The sequence below is a fragment of the Lagopus muta genome, chromosome 1 (genome assembly GCF_023343835.1).
Source record: "Lagopus muta isolate bLagMut1 chromosome 1, bLagMut1 primary, whole genome shotgun sequence".
NCBI lineage: Eukaryota > Metazoa > Chordata > Aves > Galliformes > Phasianidae > Lagopus > Lagopus muta.
In genome coordinates this window covers 114,224,865-114,239,965 of record NC_064433.1, presented here as the reverse complement: position 1 = coordinate 114,239,965, position 15,101 = coordinate 114,224,865, and the positions used below count along the sequence as shown (strand labels likewise).

The 15,101-nt window shown below is 36.7% G+C and overlaps 1 protein-coding gene across 19 annotated transcripts in view; it reads right to left on the bottom strand.

The window, feature by feature from the left end:
• The window catches only part of DMD (dystrophin), a 1,043,969-nt gene that overhangs the window by 307,058 nt on the left and 721,810 nt on the right, over window positions 1–15,101 (bottom strand). For all 19 annotated transcript variants that reach the window (XM_048931232.1, XM_048931479.1, XM_048931663.1 and 16 more), the window contains one exon: window positions 12,206–12,441. In XM_048931232.1, coding sequence (XP_048787189.1) covers window positions 12,206–12,441 — 236 coding nt within the window. The remainder of the gene's footprint in view (window positions 1–12,205; window positions 12,442–15,101) is intronic.

Genomic DNA, 15,101 nt, shown 5'->3' with positions numbered 1-15,101 from the left:
ACTGCTGCCATTTAGCAGTAGGGAGTAAGGGAGAGAAACTTGCTGACATATATTTGCATAGGCTCATCTAGATAAAAAGAAGGATGTTTGTATCTTACAAATATTTCTCCTCCACTGAAATATAACACTTCATCAATATGGACCTTTATATAACTATGTCTGAAAGGAGATAAAACAACCGTCTTGCAAACTTTTCCAATTTAACATTTAACATTCTAATTTCCTGTTCTTCCCACACTTCACTCTCCACCAACACTTCGCCCATATTTTCTGTCTTTTCTTAGCCACAGCCAGAAGACCTGTGAGACAATTTAAGCTACTTTTTCCCCAACATGGAATCATGATTCAAGTCTTGATCAAAACTACTTATAAATAAGCAATTTTTTCCATCTATGTATCTTACATTACTATTATTTAAATGTACAAAACCACGCTTACTCTTTTTCTGCAATCCATTTTCTCTACCAGGTGATCCTATTAACAGCACCTGTAGTGGATTATTATTGCAGACATGCATAGTTCCAGAACAAGCACTCTATTACAAGTAAGTAGAAGTGCTATTTTTGAGTTTTCAACCTCAGAACAGTGTGATATGGTACACCTTACAATCATCTCTCAGAAAGGTCACTTGCTTCTGCTCTTCCTCACTTCAGCTTCCGATGCATCTAAAGCACTTCTCCCTGACTTGCATCGATGTGCATAAAAGATCCTCTTTACTAAATTAGTACTAAGCTTAATAATTTGCTTTCCTCTAAATCAATCCAAGAATATTTACAAGAAAGGAAAATCTGAGATGGTTGATTTTGTTAACCAATTCACATCTGTTGATTTTAAACTCTCAGAGCTAGCAGCTAGTACCCACAGAAACAATTCTACTCACTAGCACCTGTACTGTTGTACTTTATCACATGCTTCAATGACAGATTTTGAAAAAAAAAATGAAAAGCCCCACCTAAAAACAGTACACACAAAAAAGCAAATAATTTTTATGGTTTCTGATGCACCACTGTTTCTTTGCAGAACACAATCATTCTGTCAGAATGAGCTGAATCCCGCATCTGAATGTCATTATAGGAATGTGTCAAATATAGCAGTTTTCATCACAGAAATATTATGCCATATGGGCCACATACGAAGAGGTAGAAGGACTTATAAGAACAGTTAAAAATGCTATCAGTGCTGATCGTGATGCACAGTAGGAACTTAAGACACAGAGATAAGATATCACAAAGGAAATCAGTCCCATTCATATGGTCAAACATATGTTAAAAGGTTGGACATTTACAGTGAGTTCTAGTCCCACACCATGCCACCTTCAAAACTGTCTGTTTGAATAAATGATTCTGTGACATACGCAGTTAGACATCTCTGGCAACTAACAATAGGCCAAAAACCATCCCTGTTCCCCACAAAAAAGAATAATGTTCAATTTCATCTTCTGTTTATGGTATCTTCCTTTGGTGCAAATGCATAACAGACATTTCCCCAAACAACGTGAAACAAACAGGAAATAAAGCAGGCTATTTGTGTTACTTCAGAACCATTTTTTTCTAAAACATTATAAGCTGATTCTACTCCAAATATAAGTGCTCATCTTATTTTTTTCAGAGAAACAGTGTCAAACTGTTCTGTTAAAATATCAAAAAGGGACACTTGGAATATGAAAATACAACTTTTTTATTTCAGTAATTCTAATATTAGAACATGATTTTTCTGTTTTTTTTCTGTTTTTTTTTTCTTCTTGTTTTTTTAATTCAAAAATCTAATTAAACTACAACCTAGGGCGTTGGAGTGACAAAGGAGACAGGTAGATGAGGCAGAAGAAAAAGCAGTAAGTTTTCCAGTGTCCTGAAGGAGTAATGTTGGTCTGGATATCCAGGGGCTTATTTGTGCTATTGAATGGTAGGAAGTAGCTCTTACACACTATTGGAAACTTGCTTCATTTGCAGGATTATGTCATGAGTCTGACTCAGAGTATTCACAAAGTCACCGTGCTGCTGACGGCATGTGCTGGTCCCTTTCAATTTTCCAGTGGGAAACTGCCCACCAGAAAAACTGGGGTGAGTCAGACCAAGTATAGGTATCCACATGAGAGCTTGTAATGCAGTATATATTGAGAAAAACAAGCCACATTTAGCAGTAATACCTCGATCTTGCCTAGTTACTTAAGCACACAAAAATGAATGGTTAAATACTAAATATTCTTCCTGTTTGGTGGGTAAGTTTAGTTCATATTTTGTCACCTTGAATGGTCTTCCTACCTTTCACTGACCATTTCTTGTGGGAGTTTTTACAATAAAACAAACAAACAAACAAACAAACAAACAAAAAAACTTTCCTGAAGCCATACTTCTGTAAGTAGCATGCAACTGCAGCAATTGAACATTTTTGCTTATTAGCATCTACCAGGAAAAAATTTCTTAAGCAAATGGAATGGAGAGTTACAACACTTGAACTATATGAACCTCAGTGTGAATGCCATTCAGGTGGAAGACTCAGCAAGTCCAGAAACATGGAAAGTTAGGAGCTCAGTGAGGTGACTAAACTGCTCTGTATGAAGCTCACATTTGGCTGCACAAAATCTTTCATATAAACAGAAAGCACATGAGCATGAGGGGTGCCATGGTGATAAGCTGAATTGATCTTTTAGCTCAATAAGAGCAATGGTCCACAAAAGCAGCAAAACATAGTTCTGGGAATTGATCTGTTACCTTGTCTATTGTATCGGCTAGACACGGATACAGATGACAGGTCTGAGTGACGTGAAATGGCCCGCATTTACTACAGAAACAGTTATGTTTTTTAATTAAGTCCTTCAGAACTCAACTGTTTGAAGTGTTGAGTTCTCTGGCTCAATTCACGAAAATGCTTTAAAGTCTTTCTTTAGAGAAACGTATAGTCTTATTTCTTTTAATGGAATTACTTTCATACTTCAAGTTCAAAGCGTACTCGGTCATTTTCTTGGATATCATTGGAGCACATAGTAATGTAAAAAATAATATTTTGTCTATTTGTATTGTAAATTTGTTGTTCACAGATAGGAGCATTTGAGAACTTATTCTTACAGTACTAGTGTTTTTACATCAAACAAAACAAAAAACAAACACAATTCTCCCCCGCTGACTAATGAAAAAAACACAACCTAGTGTTTCTTCAACATATTGTTCATCACTAACAAAGGAAATTAGCTGTCAGAGGTGTTAAGCAAAATTAGACTTTATATCCTTTCCTCATCTTCTGTGTGCCAAAATTCAGCTTAATAGTAACAAAAGCAGAATCTGTGATAAAAAGAAATGGACCAACAGGACTCGAGTCAGATGGGAACTAGTTCCAAAGAGGTGGGTAAGAATGTGGGGCAACAGAGTTTACACAAATTACAACAAATTACAAAAATTTACAACAGAGATTACACAAATTTTGAATATGTACCCCAAAATACCAACTTGCCAATACACGCAGCGTCCCACTACTTCTATCCCTCCCCATACCCACAGAAAGTTGTTTATTCGTCTTAGGTCCAGTGAATGATATCCACCACTATATGCCTAGAGTTTAGTGAATGGAGACTGGTATTCAAGACCATTATGCCCCTGAAAACAAATATGCCTTTATGCCACTATGGCTATTATTATGAATTTTACCTTTGACTTACAAGCAGCTCTACATAAAATCTAAATATTTCAAAGGAGCCTTAGTGAGTTTGTGACTGCCTCTTCCCGGCGTTCCAGTGCACACTTGCTTTCCACATTCAGTTGTCTTAATTACTTCACATGAATGTTATGAAACAATTTAACCATCAGAAAACTCTCCATAAAAGCTTCTCTAAGTGCAAAAATTATTACAGCATACTGGGAAAAGAGAAGAAGGAATTCCAAGAATTCAGTTTACTGCAATAGATGTTAAGCCACTAGAAACTAGTTATTTGATACATCCCACAGCTTACAAAGCTAGTGAATTTTAGAAGAAACAATTCCTTCAGAGAGAAGATGATAATGACACTGCTGGCTGCTCTGCCTCAAGAGGGAATTGTCCATCTGCTAGCAAATCCCTGAATCTATACTATTATTAGGCCGTGTTTATAGAAGTAGCAGAGCACTCTGCACAAAGAGAAACCAACAGTGCACGTTTTGAGACAGTACATTTTTTTAGTTAAAATTCTGAGATTGTTTTCTTTTACTACACAAGAGAACCATGTTCCAAGATCAGCTTCATTAGGAAGTTCTGCTGGGACTTGATATTTTTATTTTCTGACAAAAGAAAACGTATTTCTCTGAGAAGAGCTCAATCTTTTCACAGATAAAATGAGTAAATACACAATCAGTCCCTCTAGTTTTAATTTGCATTTTATGATTACAACTAGATTAGAATTTTATACATTGCACAATCATTTGGAAACAGTATTTCTTGTAATTTCTAAATAAAACCAAAACCACTCATAGCTTTTCCTGTTACTACTGATACTAATGTATGTTAACATGAATAGAAAAATACAGCCCCTTAACACTTGCGTAACTGCCAAATACAGACCCTCACTGCAGTATTTCAAACAAAATTATTCATCAAAATAGTATGAGGCCGCAGAGCAAATCACAGTTGAGGTAGGAAGGCTGCAAAAGTGGCATAAAGCCGTATTTCCCTTCCTTTAAAGTGTACTTTATTGGCAAGACATACAACACAGAACCTTGCTCTTTATAAATAGCATTGATATATTATTACAGAATAATTTACACTGGAAGGGATCTTTAGAGATCATCTTGCCTAACTTATTTAGAACTGAAATAGGACCAAATTCAGAGAAACTTCAGGTCACACAGGGCCCTGTCCACTTCGCTGTCGCTGTTGAGTATCCCCAAGGATGGAGAATCCACAGCCTCCCTGGACAGCCTATTGCAGTATTTTTGTATCTTAATCATGAACATGTTTTCTCCATTTCTCCATCTAATCCAAATTTGCTTTGCTGCTGAATGTGTCTATCACCTCTCAACCTTTTGCTGTGCACCTTTGCAAACTGCCATATACAGCAATTAGGTCCCTTGAACTCTTTCCCAGGCTGAGCAAGCCCAGGCCCTTGGCCCCTCTCAAATCTAGAGCCCTTGACCACCTCAATGGCTAAGGACAAGACTCCCTCCATATCTTTCTTGTACAAGGGGAAGCCCAAAACAAGATAGAGCACTTTGAAATGTAGTTTCACAAATTGTTGATTAGAGGGAACTAATCACTTCCCTCAGTGTCTTGGTTAGGATCTAAATACATGCAGCCCAGAACATAGCTCAAGTTTCTTTCCAACTGGACAGACACAGAATTCATGACGACTTATGCAGTTTTTGCACCTTCTGCCTTCTTGTAGAAGGCTCAGTGTTTTTTGTCTGAGTTGCACACACTACCAGACTGCAAACATACACGGTAAAAGATTGATTTAGATGGAAGAGTAAGGGAGGTAAAGTCCAGTTTTGATGGAATAGATCATTTATATTTTTAAGATAGGTCAGATTTATATTCGCTATTGAAAAATGTAACCCTAGTGAAAACTGTGTACTTCTAATTCTCAACACAGAAATGCAATTGAAAATTAGTTTCTAGACTTTTGTCCCTTACCCACTGAAACTAACAGGATGCCAGCTGCACCAATCACGATAATTTATCCTTTCCTGCAAGCCTTTTTGTCAGGAATTGGAAAAAAAAAAATCAGTTTATTTCACAATAGGCCAATAAAAGCAATCAGAGGAAAGTTATCCTTCGGCACAGTGGTATTTTTCATTTGAGTGATGATTTGCAGCCTGACTGAAAACTAATTGAAAAATGATGAAAGTAACTCTTTTACATCAATAAGTTTAGACCCAGATCCTTAGAGGTAAAATTTTAATGCACATCCTAGTGATTAACATTTAAGAGAAATAAGGAAATGGTTGTTAATCACTCTCCAAAATGCAGTGTTTAGACAGCTTTTTTATTGTTGCAGAAAACAAATTCACTCCCTAACATCCCATAATGAGGTGGTCAAGCTGTTCTGAAATATCAGCTGTCTTTATCTGCTACAAAGTATTAACAAAGATTCTCCTCACACAATTTTTGTATCCCTTGAGTTTCAATTTTCAGGCTAACAGAAGATTATTTTTCCCCTCTCATTTCCCTTTAAAGACACATCTCCAGGCCCTCTAGAGCATCCTGCCTCATTTTCTACACTTTACGAATAATCTTAAAAGGCTGATGCATCTTCATTTTTCTTCTTTCTATTACAATAATAATAATAATAATTGTTCAGCACACAAATTTTGTAATTCAAACTTTATTTTAGTATATTTGGGACTCTATTCGGTAATGAGTATTTTATTCACTTAGAACACTGAAATCATCCTTCAAGCACTTCTTATAAATAAGAATTAATTCTTAAAGAGCCTAACAGCACAGCTATTTAAAATCAGAATTTTACTATACTTTCAACGTTAAACAGAAGAACACCAGTCTAAAATATGCACAAAATTATGACAGTAGTCTCATGAGTGAAAAATTATATGCAAAATTCACAGAATTAAAGAAGGTTTTCCACACCACCGAAGTCACAAAGACATCTCTGGGATTCTGCCAGCGGAGGAGGTGTACAAAAGTATCAATGAACACGAGCAAGCTGCAGAATCAATTTCAGCTCTAGCTTTGGGATCTAGCTGTCCCTGATTCAACAGCTGCCTGGGGAATGGCTCTAGCTTTGTATTTATATGTATATGGAAAATCCTAGACACATGAAGCTTCAAAAACAACCACCAAAGTAGCAAGACATCATCCGAGGGAGGGATGGTGGAAAATGCTCCTGAATCTGACTCTGAAAATACAAACATTTCCCAACTTACTAGCACCATACTTGGGCTCTGGACTAGTAGCGAATTCCTCACTTTAAGCACATCAGAATACAGTAATGGAATATATTCAGCTCTAAGTGTAAAATCTTCTATGATGTTCTTCAATAGTAGATATCTTCAAATGCAGATATAATATCTGCAGGTGGATCTTTTCATGTCCGCATGACTTGTATGAAAATTTTTCCAGTCTACATAAAGGTAGCCAAGAAGTTAAGGACCTCACCTTATCTACTGCTTTCACTTCCAATACGAATGATATGGACAGATGGAAATGTAACATGAGTTTATTTATAGTGCACCATTTGCACCCTGTAATAGAGACCTACAAATTTTACTACCGTAGAAGCAGGAAATAGATTTGGAAATCTGTATTTCACAGACTCACAGAAACACCAAGGCTCGAAAAGACCCATAAGATCATCCAGTCCAACCATTCATCTATCACCAATAGTTCTCACTAAACCATATCCCTCAACACAAAATCCAAACGTTCCTTGAACACCTCCAGAGTCGGTGACTCCACCACCTCCCTGGGCAGCCCATTCCAGTGCCTGACCACTCTCAGAAAAGCAGTATTTCCTAACATCCAGCCTGAATCTCCCCCGGCGCAGCTTGAAGCCATTCTCTCTGGTCCTATCACCAGTTACATGAGAGAAGAGGCCGACCCCCAGCTCACTACAACCTCTTTTCAGGTAGTTATAGAGAGCAATGAGGTCTCCCCTGAGCCTCCTCTTCTCCAGACTGAACAATCCCAGCTCCCTCAACCGCTCCTCATAAGACTTGTGCTCCAGACCCCTCACCAGCTTTGTCGCCCTCTTTTGAACACGTTCCAGGGCCTCAATGTCTTTCTTGCAGTGAGGGGCCCAAAACTGGACACAGAACTCGAGGTGTGGCCTCATCAGAGCTGAGTACAGGGGGACAGTCACTTTCCTATTCCTGCTGGCAACACCATTTCTGATGCAAGTCAGGATGCCATTGGCCTTCTTGGCCACCTGGGCACACTGCTGGCTCATGTTCAGCCGAGCATCAATCAATACCCCCAGGCCCATTTCCTCTACTCAGTCTTCCAGACACTCTGCCTTGCATACACACACACACACACAATGTTGGAAAACAGTTTGGACAGAAAGTTTACCATTCTTCTGATCTATCAGAATATTAATGTATGTACAACTACAAAGCTGTGATGATGCACAGTTTGTAACCAACGGGAAGGGATAGGTAAAACATCCTCAAACCTGGCACTTCAGCCCACAATTGACTGTTAATTGCATAGCCTATAAACCAATATTATTCCTCTACAATTATGTCATTATCAACATCTGCACAAGATCTTCAGCTATTGAAAAATCAATTCGGTAATTAATACTGAAAACAAACTCCTCGTTCTAATTTTGTTTACTTCTTTAACTGATGGACAATCAAACCAGATTTTAGAGTATTGACAAATTAATTCAGTAGAAATAAATTACCTGGTATCTTTTCAGAAGAATACTTTAGGATGACATAAATCATTACCTAAAAGTATCTTCTTCTCTTCTTTCCTTAGAAGTCTTAGTAACTAGTTTGACTATTAGTCTCACTCCTTCAGAGAAATTTGCTCAGCCACCCCTAAAAGTATATTCTCAACCTAGACTCTCAGAACCAAAAACTGTAGCAAAATTTATTAGCACTGTCACATTTAAAATTTAAAATACACATTAAAAAATAAGGTATTATAATACTTCTTACTAAATAGAAATATATTTTCAGCCACTACAGCTAAAAGCCATGTTTTCATTAACGTATGCTATGAGAAGTTTGCATGGACAGCATGCAAAATCCATGGAAAAAGTTCAAAATTTAGATATTATAGCAGTTGATTTCTTTTAATGGAATTGCTAACTATTTTCCTGCTTTGCACAGCATTCATGTTTTCATAGAAATCTATCTACTCCCACTCCAAGCTTTCCTCAAAATATAATGATGGCAAAGCAGAGTTTCTGAGCAGAGGCTTTCTGGCATCTTAGGTAAGGAAAGGTTTCATCTTTCTGTAACACAATAAAACATAATTTATCATGCTTTTCTTCTGTCTGTATTTCCTTTTATGAAGAACCCTTACTTAACCATCAAATTTGAAATACCTATTTGCCCTGAAGTAAGGACAAAGAAATGAAAAAAAAAACTGTAAACTTAACTCTGCCATGTCCCTTAGCTACTTACACCTTGGCATGTTATATATTCTTATTTCCTCTGAACTTCATTTATAGATGAAGGTTATCTAAAGAAAACATATCCTATTGTGAGCCTGCCTTACATCTATTTCATTGAAGATCAAATTCTACAAAGCATCAGTATTCAAAAGCAGGTGATTACGATAATCTGCCCCTAATGAAAACATGGAACCAATGCTAACGTTTTTTAACTACAAACTTTTTAGAATCTTTTACTTTACAGAATGTATGCAATCATAGGCAGAAAGTAAAACATATTACATTTGCATGAAAGAAATACCTACAACTCATTTGACAGAAAGATTAACCAGAGATGCATCTGAAATGAACAGTCATTATACTATTCATTTAGTTTGTTCATTTTACTATATAGAATGTGCACTGCTTAGCAGAATTTTAGTTGTTCTGTTTCTTTCTTTAAAGGAAAGCTACCACTAAAATATTTTCCTTTTAAAATGATTGTCTTGTTTTGCTTTTTGTTCCACAATTAACCTTTGTGGATGCTACTTTATTATCCTAACCACTCACACAGAAGTACCAGTACACTGTGATCACTTCCAAGCAGAGGTTCAAGTGGGGGCTAATGATGTCTTAAACTTTTACAGAGGAAAAATATGTCAGAGTTAGCAGCTGTGGTCTTGTGACACAATCAGAATGAAATGAACCTAACCAAAATGCCCTCAGAGACTTAGCTTCAATAACATTACATGCTGCTGTGAGAGAAAGGACAATCTAAGGTCACTTACTTTTACCTGGACGGTTTAGAAAATGTCATGTTACATACGTTGCTAGGATATCAGATTTCCTTGCTTTTAAAATGTTTGCTTTGACATTTCAATTTCTTATAATAAATGCAGCTCTCTCTATTGAAAGAAATATGAAATGGAAACAAAACCCCCAAACAGTAAGGGCTTGGTAGCATACCAACAGTTCTGAATTCTAGGTGAACAACTTGAGATGCATTGTAATAAAACAATTTCAGGAAGCATGTCTTTATAATGCTGAATTTTTCTAAGGGACGTAGACAGCAGCGTTAAAATGATACTTTATACCTAAATTCAAAAATTGGATGCACAAAACAAAATGTTGTCAATCTACTAAAATGGAATTCCTATTGACCTAACAGTGCTAGCTCCCTACGGAGATGAAACAAACTATCAGAGCAGATCACAATAAAATAGTGTGACTTCCAATGACTTTTAAATCACTGTGGACACATGACTGTGCTCATTACGTAACATGCAAATTTTGGAAGGTAACCACTACTTTTAGATTTCCGATTGAGATAATCTTTGTCATGGCTTTTTACACATCGAACTTCGTCAGCTCACTTACTGCAGTAGATACTCCATGTGCTACAATGCAAGGCTTCTGCGGAGTGAAACCTACAATGTACGGTAAGTTTTGAAAATCCTGGCTAAACTGACCATTAATCTCACCTAATAATTAAATGACAGATTTAAGAAAAGAATCAAAGTTTCACTATATTCATGCCTATCTATTAAGTGGTGCCTTCTCTAGATGATCACTAGAGGTGGGAGCAAGTTAACAGAACTGCAGTCTATATTTAGACATCGATTCTTCCATTTCATCAGAGACTATATTAAATGTCACATTCTGTTGCACAGTCAATTAGAGAGGTAAACACACACACAAAAAGAGTTTTCCTGCTGGTTTTGTTACCAGCACAGCATGGGATTGAAAAAAGAGATGGTACCTAGCCAGGAAAACAAGTGAGAGGAAGACTACAATAGTGCTGACTTAACTGTCTTTTCAGCCTTGAGTTAAGATGAAATGCAGATATAAACCAGTCAATTTTACATCGTGTGTAACATTAATGACAACTGTGGTTCTCACGAGTTAGTGGCATGAACACACATTTAAGTAAAGGAGATCTATAAAAGTAGCTGAAGTTTTTGCCTGCCACAGTAATAAGCTATAGTGAGGCAAAAAGTAAGAAACCCAGATAATTTTGAACCAAGTATTTGAGAATATGAAATTTTAAAGCAATTCTCAAGAAGACAGAAATATAATCTACAGACAATTCTTCAGCTCTTTTCAAACTACAAAACAACTATTTTAATCTTGCAGCTTTACCGGAGATGCAGCAACTACCAATTATTATTAAGATATACACATCACTTCTAAAAGATGCTTCAATTAATAAATGATTATTTACAACATAGCCAATAAGTATAAGAAAACAAACAGAATAAATCCTACCAGGCATTTGTGTATTTTAATGTACACCCTTCCTATAACACTGCTTAGTATAGTTACAAGGCAATATTTGTCCACTGTTTCTCTTTCTGTTTTTTTACTTTAAGCAAAAAGACAGAATGTCAATATCTTCCCTAAAATAAATCAGACTTTCTATTAGGAGAAGGAGGAAGCAAAAGAGTGTTTTGTAACAGAGAGTCCTAAATTCAGTTTAGAACAGAACTGAATGTAAATTTAACATTGCAAAGTTTTGCACAGGCAAGCCAAATCTTTTGTATTGAGCAATGCTAAATCCGGAAGGCAGGTAATTAACTTTCAACTGTATAACAACAAATTAACTGTACTGCTACTGAGTAGACAAAGTTAGTTTAGTCTTTTTTGTTCTTGTACATGTATTTCTATATTATTTGTTGTGTGTTTTCAAAGCTAAGTAAAATCTGATTGCTGACAAAATACTTCCATTAACAAGCTGTTCTTTTCTTTAGGATGACTGAGGAGCTTTTCATAATCCTACAGCAGCAGGACAGAAGCTTCTCAAGAAGTCATTACAAAAACAAGGTAAGAAAAGGTATGCAGTAGGGTATCTCCAGCAATCTGGAGTTCACAACATAATTCTCTCTTTCTCTTGTGGTTCATATTTCAACCATTGCCATACATACTCTGTTATTACACCATCAGTACAAGCAACAGAAAGATAAAAAGATTTTATATAAGTAGCAGGGAACACTATTAAATAATCATTTTTTGTTTATCAACGAACTATCTTAATATTTAAACCAATAACTGTGAGATAAAGTAGCTTAAATAACCACTATATGTACTGTAGCCTATCATCTCTTCTGTATCTCCTGCTGAAATGATTTTATATGGAATAAAGATCATGAGGCTTTCAACTTGAAAAATCAGTGTTTCTCATACCTTTTGTTTGATGATCGTGTCGTTGATATCATCAAGATCTCCTACTGTCACTCTCTGAGCTTTAATCTCTCGATCCAGTCGAGAAAGCCAGTCAGTGAGTTCTGCCCATGCCTTATTGAAGTCAGCTAAGGCTGGAACCTCCAAAAGCACAGAAGATGGCATTTCTGGTGTGAAGCTGGTGGTTTCCTTGGTTACCCTGGTTTGTGTATCCACAGCAACAGTTTGACCAGAAGTTACTGAAAAAAAAATAAAAGATTACTGAATAAATGAATTATCATGTTTATTTCAGGAACAGAATTTATGCATTAGAAAGGGTTATACAGGAATAATCTCACTGCTTTGCTATTATGTTTACTGGAAATATGAAAATTAAAATTAAATGAATATATGAATTCATTTTTCCTTAGTATTCCTACTATACTATATCTTTAATATTCAGCAATCTCAGCAGATTTGAATTTCATCCTGGGTCTTAGTAACACAAAAAAACGTATCTCAATATAATGAGAACACTCACTCAAGGTCATTGTAGAATCTCTAAACATGACTCATCTTCCAGAATCTAGCAGTGGGGTTGAGTAGGCTGTAGTATCTAGTTTATCACAGCACGACCACGTATCTAGAAACACGTTTCCTCTACGTTCTCCAGCTACCCTGTAGCTATGAATTTGTCTCAGTGACAATCTTCTCACTTTCTGTTATTAGTCAGTATTTCCCCTAGGCTCTGTGTCTGACTTTTGCTTTCACAAAAAATTCAGCCTTGGACAATTCTCCCATAGTAAAATCATGTGTTATAATGTGAAAATTAGTTAAATTTCTTCCTTCTATTTGAAGAAAATGGGCACATCTTTTGTGCCCTTTCTTGATTTAAAATAGCTGGATTTTAAAGAATCAGTGGATTATTCTGTGCTTGGCTTGAGATGCTAAACCAACTAGAAGTGAAGAGTCTGAATACCCACTTCTTGATGTAGTTTCTATCCGAATCAACTATCTAAACAACACAACTAAGCATGAAAAGCTGAAAAAAAGCAGTGCAGAGTGCCATCTGCATAAAGAGACCATGAGTCTTCTAACACCAAACTGCAAAACGTGGTTATGTTCATGTTTTATGGTTATGAACATGATTCACCTGTGTTTTTCCAGTCTCTTTACGGAGTAGAGAGAACCAATTTCCTGTTAGATGGTCCTTAAGATGAGGAAAAGAAGAAAAAAAAAAAAAAGCATTTGCCCATACACAGTAAAGAGGTTTGGGCTTTTTTTCCTCCCCCCCCCCTTTTTTTTTTTCCTTTTATGCCATTCAGCAAAGTACGTCTGAAGTCGAAAAATGGAAGCAGCAGGCAAAGATTCAATAGTTCAGCCAAAAAATTAAAATAGTAAATCAGCAGCATCAACCACTCTTGCCAAGAAATTTAGCACGTCTTTTTCAATGATAAAAGGTTTGAGTTACTTCACTGAGGAATCATTGATCCTTTTCAGCAAGGCAAAAAGAGAAAGAGCTGTGCACAAGTATCAAAATGATTGTCACTAAAAGCAATGTAAGATGCTCTCGGCATTAAAAATGCTGCATGATTATAAACAATTTACCAAATCAACTAACATCTGTGTTATTTATCCAGCCTGAATAAAGAGCAGTATTACAATAACCAAAGGTGACTCCTGAAAGTGGTGATTTTTAATGGCATATACTGCAATTAAATAAATTTATCCTCCCACTCATATCATTGCTGTATTTCTGAAGTGCAACCTTGTACTTTATCTATTTGTGCTTTAAAGTCACATACCTGTGAAAAACTATGAAATGTACTAACTACTATAAAGGCTGTTCTAATAAAGAACATTTTTAAGAAAATTCACACAAGCAGATGAGAAAATGCATATGTATATATTTTCTGACATAGAAAGAGGCTGGTAAAGTGTTCATTTTTTTGTAACATTCCACTGTTTACTATGACAGACTATCTCGTACAGTTATAGAGTGGCAGTTTTTAATACCTAGAAAAACCCGCCACAATCCTAAAGGATGACCTTTCTTTCCAACTTTATTTCTTTTTTTTAGACTTTTGTACAAACTTGTCAAAAATTACTAAATTGTATTCATCAATTGTTTGGGTTTTTTTCCATCTCTGTTGCAATTACTCCAGATATGTTATGCCCCATATTAACACTTCTTACCTAAATGATGTAAATGGAAGCATACATTACAACAAGGTGATCAAGGGATTCACCAAGATGATGAAGGACTGGAGTACCAGTCCTATAAAGAGAGGCCAAGGGAGTTGTGACTGCCCAGCCTGGAGAAGAGGAGGCTCAGGGAAATCTCACCAATTTTTGTAAATCTCTGCATAGAGGGTGCAAAGAGCATGGAGCCAGGCTCTTCTCAGTGGTGCCCAGAGCCAGGAGAAGAAGCAGCAGGAATAAACTGGAACATGGGGGGTTCCCTCTGAACATCAGGAAGCACTCCTGGGAGGGTGATGGAGTACTGGCACAGCTGCCCATAGAGGTTTTGTCATTTTCTCCTTGGAGATCTTCTGAAGCCACTTAGACATGGTCCTGGGCACACTGCTCTGGGTGTCCACCCTTGAGCAGGGGTTGGGCCAGATGACCTCCAGAGGTCTCTTCCAGCCTCAGCCACACTGGGATTACTCAATGCCTCAAAATGACTCCTGGTGTAGGTAAATTGTTAACAGTACTTATGCATCACTTTGCCCATCTGAGAACCATTCTTTGTCTTCTGGCTCAAAGCTTACTTCCTGAGGTATTTCTTGTGATAAGATTCTAACTGACTTATTGAGAAGGTAAGTGATGAGTGCTACTGTATGGGAAAATTGGGGAATGATACCATCATGTCCTGTGAAAACAGATTGCAGGTGGGAATCCCTGCTCCCTCTTATCTGCT